Source organism: Falco rusticolus, chromosome 9, assembly GCF_015220075.1.
Source record: "Falco rusticolus isolate bFalRus1 chromosome 9, bFalRus1.pri, whole genome shotgun sequence".
Taxonomy (NCBI): Eukaryota; Metazoa; Chordata; class Aves; order Falconiformes; family Falconidae; genus Falco; species Falco rusticolus.
In genome coordinates this window covers 45,759,201-45,775,999 of record NC_051195.1, presented here as the reverse complement: position 1 = coordinate 45,775,999, position 16,799 = coordinate 45,759,201, and the positions used below count along the sequence as shown (strand labels likewise).

At 59.5% G+C, this 16,799-nt stretch overlaps 2 protein-coding genes across 2 annotated transcripts; both read left to right on the top strand.

Moving 5' to 3' along the window:
• Positions 1–6,750: 6,750 nt before the first annotated feature.
• On the top strand, positions 6,751–9,804 carry CYSRT1 (cysteine rich tail 1). The gene is made up of 2 exons (XM_037401464.1): positions 6,751–7,493; positions 8,074–9,804. Exon 2 carries the CDS (start codon positions 8,084–8,086, stop codon positions 8,504–8,506), a length of 423 nt encoding a protein of 140 aa, XP_037257361.1. The 5' UTR covers positions 6,751–7,493; positions 8,074–8,083; the 3' UTR covers positions 8,507–9,804.
• Positions 9,805–14,238: 4,434 nt separating this feature from the next.
• RNF224 (ring finger protein 224) lies at positions 14,239–15,251 on the top strand. The gene has a single exon (XM_037401354.1). It carries the CDS (start codon positions 14,262–14,264, stop codon positions 14,901–14,903), a length of 642 nt encoding a protein of 213 aa, XP_037257251.1. The 5' UTR covers positions 14,239–14,261; the 3' UTR covers positions 14,904–15,251.
• Positions 15,252–16,799: the final 1,548 nt, after the last annotated feature.

Here is a 16,799-nt window from a genome sequence, read left to right as displayed (position 1 = left end):
CGTAGGCTTGGAGGAGCCCAAATGCACCAGGTTTTGCAAATGTGCCTCTGCAGCGACCTCACCCCTCCTGCAGGCACGAGTGAACCAGGCAGGTGGATGTACGCCCCAGCTGTGCACAGCACCCACTGTGTTTTGCACATCCCCACAGTGCTCCTGGCATCCCTGTCCCCCACTCATGGGCCTGCAGGGTGGCTGAGATGTCACATCAGGAGAGCACAGCATGCACAGGATGGAGCTGGCGATGGATCCTGTCGCATCTGGGGAGCTGCCAACCGTTTCAGGGGATGTGCTCTTGCGACAGGGTGAGCACCAGAGCCCCGGGGGTTCTGCAGAGAAGCCTGCACTGCCCCTTGCTATAGAGCTGAATCCCAGAAGTTGGTGTTGAGGGCACGATTTGGCCTACTGCAGGATGGGCGCATGTCCTAGGGCCCCCCCGGTGCATGCAGCCCATGTGCTGACCCATGTGATGGGATACATCCTGGGACCGCAGGCAATCCCTCCCATCGAGCAGCTTTTGCATGCCATTTTCAGGCTCCATTTTGGCTTTAAAAGCTGCTGCCATCCTTTGGGACACATCGCTTGCCCTAAGAGGAAACCAAGAGCTGAGAAAACTCATTGCATGCCACAGGCAGACTACCTGGAGACAAGCAGTGCAGGGCTGCGACCCTGCACATGGGTACCAGGCACGTGTGGACGCCAAGGTGCTGTGCAATGGGGCATGGCTGTGGGGCAGCCAGGTTGCATGCCCACACCGGGCTGTGCCCACATGATGCATCAAAAGGCAGGTTCAGTCCCAGGACCCACAGGATGGGATGCTGAGCACAGGCTGCCAGCCTGGCCTGGGGCACAAACTGAATTTTGTACCGTGCTGAGGTTTCCCACCCAGGGTGCTGCAAACCGGGCTGTGCTGCTGAAGCACATGGAGCATGAGCTACAGATACCATGAGACCCCAAACCCTCCCATTCCCAGCAGCTTCTTCCCAGTGTGCTGGTCTCTGCTCCCTGCATCACTCCTCAGAGATGCACCACCTGTCCCCTCCATGGCACCCTCATGCCCCGCATGTGCCCAGCTGAGCCCCTGTGCCTGGTGGCACCAACCCCATGGGGTTCCCCTTACAGCCGCTCACCCCACTAATGCCTCCCACTCCCTGGGCCACCCTGTGCTCCTTCCTTCCACACACCCCGGTCTCGCTCTGCTTTTTAATCAAAAGGAAGCTGAAAATTAAGACAAATGCCTTGGAGAAGACCTTGCACAGTGGAGGGACCCATGGAGGGACCCTTGTGATGTCCCAAAAGAAATCATCCCACCTCTCTGGCTGTTTCACACAGCCTAAATTTGGGGTTTGGCTTCCCATTACTGCACTGGCCTAACTCATCCCCATGCCCTTTTCACACACTGACCACCTATGAGCTCTCCTTAGCTTCAAAAAAGCCCTCAGTACCACCAAGGTCTGGTGAAAAGCCACCATCTGCGCTGGGGGCTCTCACCGAGCTGCTCCCCCAGCTGACTGCAAAACCCTTGCCGTGCTGCAGCTGCATCGTCATCTGCTACTGATGGGCTGGAAAGAGCATCATCACCCTCATGTGCCTGTGCCACGGCACTGCGGCTCCCCACGAGCAGAAGGGAAATATTCATCAGACACAACCTGTCCATGAGTTTGTGTGTCCTGGTGACTGGGAGAGCCCCTGGGAGCAGCTGGGGCTGGGGCAACTCCACCGGCCCTGGTGCCACACGTGTGCCTGTCCCCAGGGGAAGGATGCCCAGTAGTGGGATGTGCCCGTGGCTTTCTGATTTGTTCAAGAAATGCCCCTTTTGCTGTGTGTGAAGCACCAGGGAGTTGAAGCATTCCATGAGATCGCTGTAGTTAGCTGGTATCCTGCAAAAAATCCTAAAAGCTTGTGTTCAGTCACACAGGCTGTGGGTACCCTGCCGTGGTACTGCTGCAGACTCAAGATCTTTTCTGGATGGCTATTGCAGGAATTGCTGAGCCCAGCACTTTCCTCCTGGCTGTCCCTGCAGCACCCACTGGGCTCCAGACTTGCCATCAGCTGCCCATGCTGGGAGCCCAGGTCCTGGCCCCCTTCACGGGTCTGTCCCTTCACGTTTGGGCTGCTGGGAGGTGGTACAGGCTGCAAGCAAGCTCATGTTGGTTAAAAAAAAAAAAAAACAAACAAAACGGAAAGTGAAGGTTGGCTTTTTCTCCTGTTTCTCCTGGTTTTCTCAGGCTCCTCCTCAAATCACAGAGGTGCTCTCCTGGACTGCACAGAGCCAGAGCACATTTCTCTGGAAGCACTGTAGCATCTCATGATGACCTCCCTCTCCATCATCTCTTCTAGCACAGGACATTGCCTGGGTGGGCACTGAGATTCCATTTTTTTTTTTTTTTTCTGCTGGATTTTTTTCCTGCCCTGCAAACAATTGCAGGAAATTAGACTGGTTTTAAGCAACAAATAGCCATGCACTAGTTCAGCTCCTCCACTTACTCAAGGGATGCACAGCTCTGAAGTGCAGGCTTCCAGCTCAGCAAGACCCACATGGGATGACTCCAAAACAGCAGCCTGGGCTCCGGTGCAACAGCTTTTCCATCTGAGGATTCTCTGTCATCTATAAACCCTCCAAAGAGCTGTGCGAGACTCCCAGACATGGCTCTTGGTGCTCAGTTTGGAGTCATGTCTTGCCAAGAAATGAAATACCCAAACTTCAGGCTCCAGATTAGGGGCTGCAGCTCCTGGATTGGTAACTCTCCTCAGCTGGGGCTGCGCTGACACAGATCTGCGCGATCCCCTGCACCGGACAGACACTGAACGACTCTGCTGTGCCCAGATTTTCCTCCGAGGCTCTGGTAGGATGGGGGAACAAGAAGCAGGGAATGATGCTTTTCAATGCTGAAAAGGGCAGAGTTAGGCTTTCACTCCCTGAATCTCCCTTCTGGGGAATAATGCTGAATTTGAAGGACCCCCATCTTCAGGGACTGCAGGACTCCTGGGGAGGGGGCCTGGTGCCCATTGTCCCCCACCAGCAGGGACTGGCGAGCCCTGAGGCACCTCCTGCTCAGGGTGCAGCCTGGTGCCAGGGCTGTCCATCCTGACCATCTGAGGGGACAACAGGAGGATCCTCAGTGCCTGGGGGGCTCAGAGGCGCATGGATGCAGGTCTGCCTGACTCAGTGATGCTCTGCATCAGTTCCTGAGGCATAACCAAGGCAGCCAGGGCAGCCGGTCCCAGCATCTCAACCTCCCCAAGTGCATTTGCTGGCCACATGTGATGACAACTTCTCTCTCTCATGAGTGTCCCCCTCCCCAGCTCCCATTACAGACAAACCCACATTTCCTAGGTGCTCTGTTTCTGGAGGATAGACCCCAGTGATGCCAGCCGCCCCACACATTGCAGAGGCTGGGGCTGGATGCATCCCCTGTCCAACAACAGCACCCATGTGTGCCACTGGTACAGCAGCAGGTCGCCCTGAGGCTGACGGGAACACTGAGAGCACTGGTATGGGCACTCAGGAGAGTGCACTGGTGCTTGATGAGGATGGAGGTGTCACCAAAGCTGTCTGCATGGGTGGGACACTTGTAGGGATACTGTCCCATGTGTGTTCACAGGTGAGAGTTCTGCACAAAGTCCTTCCTCCACTTGGGGTGTTTATAGGGCCTCTGCTGCAAAGGTCTTTTGGGACAAGGGCTCTCCGTGTCACTTCTGAGGTCCCCAGCAGGCTGGGAGGGGGTGTTCCACTGGTCTCCTGATGTGCCAGAGCCTCCACCTCCTCCTTCATCTCCTCAGCATCTGTCAGAAGGAAGAATACTCAGCTATAACTTCATCCATGGACCACCCACACCTACTGGAGACCCTGCTCCCACAGGTGTCACCTGCAGCTGGGTCAAAATACCCCCGGGCAGATGAACAAACCTGAGGAGAACCCAGGACCTCAGCCCTGGTGGCAGTGCCCTGTAGAGGAATTACAGAGGAACGAAGGCAGGTTAATTAACATTGATAATGTGCAGCTGTGGGCTGGCTTCAGAGGTGGTGGGTTGGCTGACGTGGATGATGTGCAGCTGTGGCTGGTTCCTGCTAAGGAGTTAAATAGCTTTAAGGGGTAGGGAAGAGGAGCTCTAGATTAAGAGAGACCTGGAAGATATAGAGGGAGGAGAGAGAGTGCCCTGGATGTCGGAGAGCCCTGGGAGAAGCAGGGGGCAGGTAAGGAGAGGCTGGCTGGAAAAGGAGTCTGGAGAAGGAAGAATCTGGGTGCAGCAGAAGCAAGAAGCAGGGTGGGCTGGTCTGAAGAGGGTGGAGAAACAGCACTGACAGTAGATGGACTTTTGAAACCTTGTGGGGCATTGGTGGCTGTGCTGGGGCCAGGCATGGGAACTGCTTATGGAAGCGACCTGGGATGGGATGGTAAAAGCCTTGTTGCAGCTGGCTAGTTTGGGTAGTGCTGTGACAGTGCCCTCCCCAGACTTGGTGCTCAAGAGTTTTTCCACAATGTGGGAGAAGAGGGTGGAAGCTCCCTGAGGCTGACACAAGGCTGGTGAGCCTTTTTTTTTGGGGGTGGGGGGGGAGGATGCTGCTGTGACCCTGAATTCATCAGCCTTTGGGGACAACTTCCCTTTAGGCAGCAAGCCCAAATGTCAGGTGCCGTTGTGGCTGCCTTGACCTGGTAGGGAGCTTATAAGGTCCACAGAGAGTTGCTCTTGTTCCTTTTCCTTGCCAGAGGACCTGGATTAACCCAATCCCTGCCAGTGGTGCTGTACATGTGCTGTGTGGGACTGATTCCAGGTATGTCACAGCTGTGCTGGTGGCCAGGAGGAAAGGAGCTATTGGCCCAAGAACACTGTTGGCCCAAGAACAAATTAGTCATCAGGAAATTGACAGCTGGAAAGGAGAACAGCAACGGAGGCTGAAGGGCTTTCCTGAGATGAGACTGCAACCAGCTCAGCTGCTGCAGAGCCAGAGCTGCAGCCTGTGAGGAATGACATCCAGGAGGCACCTGCGAGATGGGAGCTGCCATGGCGAGATGCTGGGGAGGAACATCGGCTGGGATGGAGGCACTCTGGATTAAAGCTAACACCCTGCTTGGGGACGTTGTGCAGGGTCCACAGCCCCGGGCAGCAGCGTGTGGGACGCCCCATAAAGCTCAGAGGTGCTGGTGAAGTGATCTTCACCTTGGAGCTCTTTTGGGAGAGAGGGAAGGCGCGGAGGAGGCTGGGTCTTGGGGTTCCCCCAGCCCTGAGCTGTGCCTGGTTCGCAGCCTGGCAGCTCCCTGTGAGCAGGGCCGTTTATGAACAGGGCTGAGCTTGGAAATCTGGGGCAAAAAGCCAAGATGAGCAAGTCCTGAGGCGCTGGGAGGAGAAACTCTCTGCTGGAGAGAGCCACAGCGACATCCCCGCGCGAGCAGGGACACGTCGTGCACAGGCAGGCAGGGCTGGGGTTACAGCAGGACACCTGGGAGGATGTTGCCTCTTTTATTTTTTTTTATGCTTTCTTAGTAAAATATATGAGTGTTTCTCTGGGGAGACAGCTCAAGATGGGAAAACGTGGCAGCAGTGAGGCCCAGAGAAGGGACAGGCTGCCGGTGGCCCTCCTCCGGGCAATGCTGTGGGAGAGGAGAGGCCCCGGGGCGTCTGTGCAGATGTTTTGCAGCTTTCAAAACCCAAGAGCTGGGTGCTGTGGTGCTGGTTATGCACAGCACGTGCTCTGCTGCACCCCTACTCTCAGTCCTCAGTGGGGAAACTGAGGCACAGAACTGCATGGGGCCCTTTTCCTGATGCTAGATCTGGTCAGAGGAGGGTTTGACCTCTCAGTTTCTCAAAAGAAAAAAAAAAAAATAAATCCCAGGCCTCCCTCTTCCCTTCCCTCCACCCCTGGGAGGGCACTCTCTTTACAGCGCAAACTTTGGGAGCTGCAAGCCTCAGGATGGAGGGATCAGCCACAGAGGACAGACAGGGGAGACTGGCGCTTGCAGGCGGGGTGCTGGTAGCAGGGCACTCTGACCACTGGGAGCCTGGCCAGCTCAGCACCCACCAGCATCTGTCCCCCATCACACACAGTGCTGCCAGGGACGAGTAGGGTCCCATTACCTGCCTGAGCTCTCCTGCTTGCTCCATGGGTGCCAAGGGTGCAGCCTCCAGCCCAGTGTCCCTACTCACCTGGCACCAGGCTGGGCAGACAGGGCAGTGGTGGGCACCGCTGCCAGTGGGATTTGGCCAGCCTGTGCAGCCCCAGTTCCTCAGTGCAGGTGAGAAAAGTAGTTTTCTGTTGCAATAGCCAGAAGGAAGCAGCTTTTTCCCTTCACAAAGGCTCTGTCGGGGGGCACAGGCCCACACCACAGCCAACATCCCACCATGGATCCTCCTGATTGTGAGCACACACCATGTCCCTGAGGTCCAGCATGCTTGGTTCCCGTCCCTCTAGCTGCCTGGGAGCTCACGGATCAGCTGGAGGGATGAGGGTGCTGTGTGGGGACCTGGTTTTGGGGTGTCAGAGCTGGAGAGGTGGGGCACAGCCAGGCAGGGTGTGAGGGGCACCTGGGCTGCAGGGACCTGGGTGTTCATGGGGGCAAGCAGAGCCTGGCAGGTGGGTCTGGGGACCATCAGGGGGTGCAGGTGCCTGATGTCCACTGCCCAGTGCTCAGGATGGGTGCATGGTGCTCAGTGCCCTCTGCCCAGTGCATGGTGTTTGCTGCTTCCTACAGGCCCATGGTATGTGGTGCCCCCACCCCACAACCCCTGCCTGCTGCCCAGTACCAGTGCATGTTGCCAGTGCTGGAGCTCAGTGCCTGGTGCCTGGCACGTGGTGCTGGTGCCTGCACTGGTGTCAGTGCCCCATCCTAGTGGTGGTAGTGACAGCACATGGTACCACTGGCTGCTGTGTAGTGTCTGGGGAGCACTGTGTGGTACTGGTGTCAGTGCACAATACCAGTGCCTGTGCTGGTGCTGCTATCCACTACCTGGTGCCAGTGCCCAGTGGCTGATGCCAGTGGCTGGAACTGGTGGCTTTTCCAGGTGCCCAGTACCTCTGTTCAGTGCTCAGTTCCCATTGCTCTGTGCCCTTTGCCTGTCAAGTGCCCAGTGCCTCTGTCCAGTGCTGGTGCAGTGCCCAGCATCCGTGTACAGTGCTGATGCCAGTGCCCCCCTGCCTGGTGCTGGTGCCCAGTTCCTTGTGCCCAGTGCTTCCCCTGGCTGATACTGGTGCCCAGTTCCTTGTGCCCAGTGCCCCCCTGCCCGGTGCCTGGTACTGCTGCGAGTTCCTTGTGCCCCCTGACCAGCGCCAGTGGCCAGTGCAGGTGGGTGCCGGTGCGGTGGATGCCGGTGCCGGGGCAGTGCGGTGGGTGCCGGTGCTGGGGCGGTGCGGTGGGTCCGGTGCCGATGCCGGGGCGGTGCGGTGGGTGCCGGGGCGGTGCGGTGCCGTCGGTGCCGGGGCGGGGCGAGGCGGTCGGTGCAGGAGGAAGCGCAGCCGGCGGCAGAGCGGCCCCGCAGCCGGCCGGAGCCGTGCGGTCGGTGAGTGCCGGCAGCGACCCCCCGCCCGCTCCCACTGCCCCTTCCCTTGCCGCTCTGCCTGCCCGGCCCGCCCCGCGCCCTGCTGGCTCTCTTCTCCTGCCCCCCCGACCCGATTTCCCTTCCCCACGCCTGCCCGTCCCCTGCCCCTCTCCCTACTGCCCCTGTCCTGTTCCGTCCTCCCTCTGCACCCCCTTTCCCCCCCCTCCTTTCCTCAGTGCCTGCCTGCCACCTCTGAGACCAGTCTCTCCCCAGAAGCTCCTACCCCACTGCCGTACCTGCACCCTGTCTCCCACCCAGGACACCCCCCCCCCCCCCCCCCCCCCCCCCCCATCACCCTGCCTACCCCCATGTCTCCCTTCTAGGGTGTCACCCTCTTCTGCTGGTTCTGCTGTAAGGGACACACGGCCAAAGTGTATGGATGGCATGGCACAATGCCTTTGGACTGGGAGGGAGGGGGGACCACAGCTCTGCACCCTGCTCCAAACCAGTGGGGGCTGCGGGGGGTCCCTTCCCCATGCTGTGAGGACGACTCCAGCACTGACACCCCCCACACCACAGGTTAAGGCTGTCTGTCTCACAGGAGGTGGGCAATGCCAGCCAGGCCGCGCATGCTGACAAGGCGCAAGGACATGGATCGTGGCGTCAGTCTGGAAAACCCCTATGCCAGCGTCAACATCCCGCGGGACCAGTTCCAGCAAAGCTTCATCACTCACTACCTGAAGGACGAGCCCATTGTCATTGCCAACCCTGCAGCTGTGCCCACCTACAGCGTGGAGGAGCAGGCAGACTCCACTGGCAGCTGGAACAGCCCGACCATTTCCACAGAAAAGTCCTGGTCCCATCCCTACAACCCCTATGCCAGCCTGAGGATGCTCAACAAGGAATCACCCAACTCCTTCTACACTGTTGCTCTGGACAAGCCACCCAAGGGCCAGGAGCAGGAGGCCAGTGGGGAATGCAGCTGCTGCAAGTGCCACCCCTGCTGCAGAAAGTGCTGCTGTGTTGTCTCCTAAGGGCCCTCACTGCACCCACAGGGCATGCTGACCATGAGATGGGGCCAGGGGCCACCTGTGGGGACATGGCTGCCTGGCCTGGGCACCCCAGAGAGCTGCCCCAGCACCCAGCAGAGCCGGCAGCTGGGAGGTGGCACTGGTTGGACTTTGCTGTTGCTTTTCACCCGTGAGCTTTGCAGCCAGATACACCAGTGATGGGCCCCTGCCAGGTCCTGAGAGCGCAGGGTGGGGTGTGGGAGAGAAGGACAGGTCCTCCCTGCCCTGCTGAAGCCCAGGAGCCTTGAGGATGATGTGTGCCAATGCAGATGCCACCGAGAAGTGCCTACACTGGGGACAGGGCAACACTCTGAGCCTGCAATCCTGTACACTGACTCTGCCAGTCTGCCCTTGCTGGAAAGCCTCTGACTCTGGGGAACATCCAGGCATTGCCCGTCTGCCAGAGGATAGGTTTGGATGATGGCAGCCCTGTGTGTGTGGCAGGGGGCATCATCAGCACTGTCTTGGAGCGGTGGAGAGGAGCCAGGGACATGCCCCCAGCTGGGATGGGAACCCACCTCCCCAGAACTGAGTGGTCCCCCGATGCACGGCATCATGAGGATGCTGCAGCACTCTGCGCCAGGCTCCAGCTAGGTACCACTCCTCCTGGCCACACTGCCCATGGGACAGAGGGAAGGAGACAGAAAGGACAGACAAAGCTTGGCAGAGTGCTGGGCAGCACTCCAGGGCAGCACCTGAAGGCACAGCATGGGTATGGGTGGGTGTTAACATCCCAGCGGCAGGAAACCCCTGGCCCCATCTGGTTGCTCCTGCCAGTGTGTACCTTGCAGGGTGCTGGGCACAGCCCCTCACCCCAGCCACATCCTGGCGTGGGGCTCCACACTGCGCTGGGGCCAGGTCCAGTGTGGAGGGCTGGCCCAGCTCCAGCGGTGGGATAGCACTGGGGCACCCTGTCTGGGATGCAGATCCCCATCATTCGCCTTCTGCAACCCCCTGGGCATTGAGGAAGGTGAGTGAGGAGCCTGCTGGCCTCTTCACAGCGTGCTGGGGTGGCTCCAGGCTAGGTTTTTGGCTGGGGCTGGCGTCGCCGAGCTGGAACAAGCCTGCCGTTGTGTTGGCGTCCCACGGGCAGCCGTGCTGGCTGCGTAAGCACCGCAGCTACTGCAGGAACTGCCTGGTCTGCAGGGCAGGGGCCTGGAAAGAGTGCCTGTGTTAGCAGATGACTTCAAGGTGCTGCAAATAAAATTAAAGCCTTCTGCTCCCCTGCCAAGGTATGCCTCTTCCCTCCATCGTGGGCTTTCCCGGATTCCCATGTTACTTCTTGCTTATCCCTGTGGTTTGTGTAAGGGCAGTGCAGGAGGCACACAGCCCTCTGTCTCCCCTCAAAACCAGGCTTAACTGTTGCACTGCTGACTTGAGGCAGCAGCCGTGGCACGTTGAGCTCTTCAGCTCACTGCTGCCTGCTGCCAGCTTGGGCCCAACGCTCCCCTCGCACAGGCGTTCCCAGTACAGCCTGCTCCTGCCTGCCTGGGAATGCTGGCCGATGCTCAGCCTGACCCTGCCAAGCAGGATGACTGTCCTGTCTTTTGGAAAAAGAGAGTCCAGCTTTGGGTGGTGTGCAGGGGGGCTGGGAAAGGGGTAGGTTCCTGGCTGGGCCAGCTGGGTGGGCTCTGTGGCACTGCCCCAGCTGGCTGTGACCCACTGGGAGCCCACAAGCACTGGGAGTCCAGCACTTGAAGCCCACCACCCCTGGGAGCCCACCATTTCTGGAAGCCCACCACTGCCTGGAAGCCCACGGCCCTTGAAATCCCACCGCAGCTGGGTGCCTCTTGGCTGGGGTGGCAGTGGTTTGGCAGAGGTGCAGGGCAGAGCCCTGCCAGTTTACCACCCCCCCTACCCCAGCTCCTCCGCCTGGCCCAGGTCCCATGCCGATGTGTGGCCGGGGGTGTGTGCCGCTTGCAGGAGGTTGGCAGGGACACAGCACCATGCTGCCTGCCCTGCACAAGGAGCACTGTTGTTTGCCTTGCCTGGACTGCAGGCAGTGCTGGCATGGGGACGGGCAGATCCACCCCTTGTTTGCTTTCATGGCTGCGACGCCAGCCCTGCCCTGACACAGAGCCCACCCACCACACGGCTGGGCAGGGACGTGGCATCACCATGTTGGCTTGGCAGAAACCCAGTGCCCCGGGGGGTCTGACGTGCTCTGTGGGGACGAACACTGTTTGGAGAGGGAAGACTGTTCCTGAGGGGTGTGTGGTGCCTTCGGCAGAGCTGTGGGGCTGGCAGGGGAGCTCACGGGGGGTGAGGGGCAAGGGATGTGCTGGTCTGGTCTGGGCAGGGCATTGGCAGGGTGCAGCATCTGCTGGCAGTGCCGTGTGTCACCGCTGCTCTTTGCCCTGCCTAACCTTGGGGCAACAGCAAACAAGGCGGTAGAGGCTGGGCAGAGCGCTGCCTGCCAGACACCCAGGCAATGATTAAGCTGGAGGCAGCAGGAAAGCCGGGGGTGTGAGCAGGGGAGGGCACAAGATGCTGCTCCAGACCTTGACAGGGTTCTTGGTGACACAAGCAGCTGTGTGCAGGGTCCCGTGGGTGCTCCCTGGGTGTGTTTCACCTTTGAAAGGTGCTCAGGGTGTGGAGGGTTGTGGTGGGTGATTGCCACCTCCTGCATGTGGAGTGTGGGTGGTGATGCATGGCCCTGGCTCGTCTAGATCAGACCTTTGCACGCCCCTGAAGGTGCCGCTCCCTGCCCTGCTGTGCCGAAGGTCCCTGCAGCTCTCAGAGATGACTCCTCGGAACAGGAAAAGACATTTCTTGCCCATGCCACTTGCTGGTGATTGCAGATACACCTTTCCTGTGGGGCTGGATTCAAGTGTTTCAGCAGGGGTCATGGAGCCCAGCTGGGGCTAAAAGCTGGTTTCGGGCAGCGTGCCCCTTGCTGTCACCCTGCACGGCTTGGCGGATGCACAGCCCATGTCACCAAGGGCTCCCCCCCCAAGACCTGCCTGTGGGTTGCAGGGCGGGTGCACCGGAGTGCACAGCCCCACACCAGGGGCTTGATTGCAATAGGCAGAAGTGGCCAAGGGCAGCTGGGCACAAGGCATCAACAGGACGCAGCTGTGCTGGCATGTGGGAGGGCAACATGAGGGCTGATGGGCAGGGGATGGGCAGGGAGTGGAGTGAGGTAGGAAGAAGGTGCATGCGTGTGTGTTTGCACATTTCTGCAAGGAGAGGCAGCTGAGGCAGAGTGACTGCCCCTGGGCAGTGCCAGTGGTACCCCAGTTGTGCACGGAGCCAAGCTCATCCCTCTCACCTATATAGTCTTTTTGGGCAGAGCTTCCTATGGCCCAAAGGGACTGATGTCTGCCTGCTCCATACCTCCCTGTGTGGCAGGTGTGCCAGACCACCACCATGCTTTGGGTGGGAGAATGGCTTCTTGCCAGCTTTGGGGCATGCCTGGACATCTCCAGGCATCCAGTTGCCTGCATATCCCTGGGCACACAGCCCTGGAGGGAACACGCTGTGCCCATCCAGGCACCAGCTCTGCCCTGGCTGCTGTCATCCAGGGTGCTGCCACCCACCCCGCAGGCATGCAGGGTGGTACCCTGAGATGCCAGGGCACAGCGGGAATCCCACACAGCTGGTTCCTCATCTACCCAGGGCACATGACCCTTGCCTACACCTTGGTCAGTGTGTTTGGCCAAAACCGAGGTCCCCAGCACAGCCCCATCCCAAGCTGGCCACCCTGCCATCCCTTGCCTGCTGCCAGCCTGGCAAGGGGAGAGCAAAGCCCTGCCATGGGGTGCCATCCCCTCACCTGAGGGCCCATGGGCACAGTCACCCCATGTACACTGCCTGGAAAAACCTGTGGCAGAGGGCGTATCAGGATCCTGTGTCAGGATATGGCCACCGTGCCCCGGCAGGAGCTGTGCGGCTGGCTTTGCTGCCTTGCTCCCAAGCACCAGCATCAAGGGGTAGAGTGTTTCTGTGGAGCTTGGTGGCCCTGGGAGTCCCCTGGTTTCCAAAACCCTCAATTCTTGCTCCAGAAGAGTGCTGGAAACGTGGCCTGAGGGCTGCTGAAATGTTTAGTAAGCAGCCAGCACAGGCCAGAGCTGCCTTTCTCCCTGCCTGCATTGCTGCCTGCTCCTGCCTGGAGCAGGAGCTGCTGCCCTCTCCTGCTCCCACGCAGAAATGCTGCTGAGTGTCCTGGCAGTCCTGCCCTGGCTCCAGGATGTGTTTTTCTCCTCCAGGAACTTTGGGTTCAGGATATGTCCCCCTACTGCACTCCCTGTTTTAAATCTGCCCCTGCTGGGATCACCCTCTGTGCAGAGCCTGCGGCACTGGTGCTGGACCACGGGCTGTGCAAGGGGCTGGCAGCTGCAGGGACTGAGTCTGCCACCACTCTGGTGTTGTCACCTCCCCAGGGTCATGCATTGTCAAGAACCTTACAGGTATCACCGAGGGGTGCTGGGTTCTCCCCAGTCTGGTGATGAGCATGATTATACCTGAGCAGAGCCCGGGGTAACTCGGCCCCTACCGTGACAGCCTGCAGCTCCAGCTGGAAGAGCAGGGGCAGGTCAAGGCTGTGTCTGTGGCAGCGGTCACCCCCAGGCAGCAGATGAGGACCTCCACCCCACACATGGGCACTGACAGCTTGGACCAGGCTGGAGCCTTGTTGTCCCTGTGCCAGCCCCAACCCTACCACCGCCTTGAGCCTTGCTGAGCCCTCCTGCTCGCGTTGCAGCCGTCCCCACAGCCTGGACCACCCAGGGATGTGTGGGCTGGAGTGCGATAAGGTGTCACCGCTGGCCAACATCTGCCCAGATGTTCTTGGCTAGGGGGTGTGGCTGAGGATGTGGAAGACTCCACCACTGCTGCCCAGGTACAGCCAATGTCCAAGCCCTCTCCGCCACGGTGAAGCCCAGAGTTCCTTGGCTTCACAGGGATGATTTCTTCTGCTAATAAAGCAGAGATGGACCATTAATGACTGCTCCTGGGGCTTAGATTTCAGAGGTCTTTGTTATCCGGGTGCTTGTAACCCAATCTCCCAGGCTTGGCTTCCTGGCAGCAGATCCGATAGCGTGCCTGTCCCTGAAAGGTGAGCCCATTCCCACTACCACTGCCACCAGCAGCTGCTGGGACCCGGCTGGGGAGCTGCTGGTGACTTGGGCCCCCAATGCTCCCCACGGGACAGCTGCAGCTCCCTGGGACAGCACAGCCATTCTGCCACCTCCTCTGAGGCCCTGGGGGAGATCTCGGAACAGGTAGGGATGGGGGAACTGGGAGGAGGGGAGCAGAGGGCCACCCATGTACACCAAAATGCCTGAGGTCACCCATAGAGAGGGAGCGGGGTCTTGGTGGCCTCTGGGAGGGGTTTGCAAATATGCTTGTGGATACCAGTCCCCACTTGAGATGGGGCTGGACCCCTCAGCTTCTCCCCATGAGCCTGCATGCCCATCCCGTGCTGCTGACAGCCATGCCACGGTGGCCTGGCAGAGCCCAGAGCTGGTGAGGGGCAGGGCTGTGGCTGCTGCCCAGCCCACCCAGCCAACATACTCCTGCCCACCCCGTGTTCCCCACTAACCCAGACCCTTATTCCCAATGGGCTGGCGGAGCTCCCAGGAGGGATTCAGCGTGGCACCAGAGAAAACGCATTCCCCATGGATGCAGGGAGGACCCACTGCAGTGGCAGGGTCCTGCTCTTCCAGGCAGGGCTGGCCACGGGGCAGGCAGGCAGCGGGCAGGGGTGCTGGGCAGCCTGATGCCCCTGGAAAGCCATCACATGGGACTGGTCTCCATCTCTCTCACATCGGATGCTCTCGGAGGTGGCATCCCACACCTGGACACCCTCTCCAGCCACGGGGCTGATGTCTCCTTTCACCCTCCCCTCCCCAGCATGTCCCAGGCTGGTGGCAGCCCCCGGGCAGAGGACACAGGGCCATGTGTCAAGGCACACTCATGCACGCCGAGCCGGGGCAGCCAGCGGTTTGAGTGCATCATCTGTTACTCCTCCTACGACCTGTGTGGCCGGCTGCCGCGCCGGCTCTACTGTGGCCATACCTTCTGCCAAGACTGCCTGAAACGCCTCGACACTGTTGCCAACGAGCAGCGCTGGATCCCTTGCCCACAGTGCCGCCAAAATACACCCATGCCGCGTGGCGGTGTTGCCACACTCGACCTTGACCTGGCCACCTTCCTTGCTGTCAAGGCTGACAAGGAGCATCCCCGGGTGGCCAGCAGGTCCCAGCCTGACTCAGCCACCAAGGGCTCATGCAAAGAGAAGGTGGTTACTCAGCAGCCAGTGGGGCTGTGCCAAGACACGGTGCCTCCGGCGCTGTTCCCCCAGCATGGCTGCTGCCGGCCGTGCCTGTGCTGTGGGATGATGGCAGCCTTTGAGAGCTGAGCACAAGGATGGGGCTGCTGGCAGAGCTTCTGGGGTGCAGTCTGGGACCATTTCTGGGGACCCTGCACCATGCCTCAGACCTATGTGTGGACAGTGGTGCTGTGGCTGTGTTGGCAGCCTGGAAAGGACTTCAGCTTGCTCAGGGCTTGTTGTCCATCCTGCTGGGATCTGGAGTGCAACAGCGGGGATGAAGATGCCCCTGCCCCCTCATTATGCCCACCTGCCCCTCTGACAACTCAGAAATTTGGTCCAGCCATCAAGGATGTTCCCTGGTCCTTGGCCCAGGGCTAGCTCATGCCCTACTTCTCCATGAGTGTGGATCCACAGCAGGGACACTTCCACCAAGCATCCCCCAGGCAGCAGCCACAGGGACCTGGCACACCGCAACAATGCAGAAATGCTCTGGGGATCATCTGAAAGCTTCATGCCTATTAAACAACACTCTGTTGGCCTTGCTGGGCTGCAGGTCATGGTCATATTTGCTGGTAAGCCTTGGGTTAACCCAAGCCAAACCCTGCCTACAGTGGGGGTGGGTTGGGGAGAAGTCACCTGTCCTGCTGGATTACTTTAAGTGTTTGTTCTGTTGGCCTTTACATGAGAAATTTTGGTGTCGGGGTAGCTGGACAGTTGAAATTGAGGTTGACAGATTTGTTAGGATGCCACAACACATTGCTTCAGCTCTTTGGATTTACCTGTCCACCAACTACTTTACTCCAGTATGAGAGAAGAGCTGAGTCCATGGAAGCTCCTGCTCACCTCTGTGCTCTGTGACTTGTGCCAGGTTTGTTTTTTTCCTGCTGGACCTTCTCCTCACCTCCTTGCCTGCACACCCATGCACAGCCTGTACACAAGCTCCTCCGCTGTTATTGCAGGTCATGCCTTTGCTGCCAGGACGGCTTTTGCTGCCTGACCCCCCACATGGGGTGCAAGGATGAGATCCCCAACAGCTGGGTGTGGGTTTAACAGAGGCCAGATGGGGAGGTCTGGGGTGCACCAGGGTGATACTGGTACAGTTCTTGGGCAGGGCTTGGCCTTGCCTGGGCAGCTCTTGCAGTCCTTCCTCAAAGCCCAATTTCTGCATCTCTTTTCCATGTGGTTTATGAGCTCTTGCAATATCCCAGCATCCGGCACCACTGGCTGCCCCTCAGGGCTCAGCAGGGACCCCAGCCTGTGCCTCCCTGGGGTCATCAGTGATCTTGTGCCCCCTGGATAGTCTTGGTGCTTGGCTGTCCCCTGCACTGGGTGCCAGTGCTGGAGCCAAAGGAGTCCAGCACCCACCCTGTGCACAGCACTCACCCCGTGCACAGCACCCACGCTGTACACAACACCCACACCACGCACACTGCCCATGCACAATTCTGCCACTTGGTGTCACCTGCCATAAAAGAGTCAGTGCTGAGATGTTCCCAGCAGAGCCCAATCCAGGGAGCTCCAGCTATGGAAGCAGAAGCACCAGGAACGTCGCTTTTCCTCTGTCTTCATTTGTCCCCAAATACTCAACGGTGGGTGGGGGGAAGGGCCCATCCCTACCCAGGGCACGACTCCATACAAAGGTGCCAGCAGGACTCCGTGCTCAGCCCAGCACCTTGGGTCTCAGCTTTCCATCGTGGAGGGTGACAAAGACCCCTGGCTCCCTGTCCCTAGCCCCAGGTCCTTGCCTCTGTGCTCCCACCCTGGCTCCACTGCATCCCGTCAGCACCAGAACCAAGCTCTGAAGCCCGGCCCTGGCAGTGTGCCTCTGTGCATGTCCCTGCTGCTCCCAGCCAGTGGCCGGTCTCTGAAGGAGTTTATCTGCCCCTCCATCACTTCATTGTCGGAATGGTCTTGGTATGCTGGCTGGGCAGCCTGATTTACACCCCTTGGCCAAGGCAGGGCTGGTGTTGAGCCCTGTGCCTT

Bases quoted from the DNA above. Each gene is read 5' to 3' on its own strand.
- RNF224 (XM_037401354.1), top strand. From the start codon at position 14,262: ATGCCCCTGGAAAGCCATCACATGGGACTGGTCTCCATCTCTCTCACA.
- CYSRT1 (XM_037401464.1), top strand. From the start codon at position 8,084: ATGCCAGCCAGGCCGCGCATGCTGACAAGGCGCAAGGACATGGATCGT.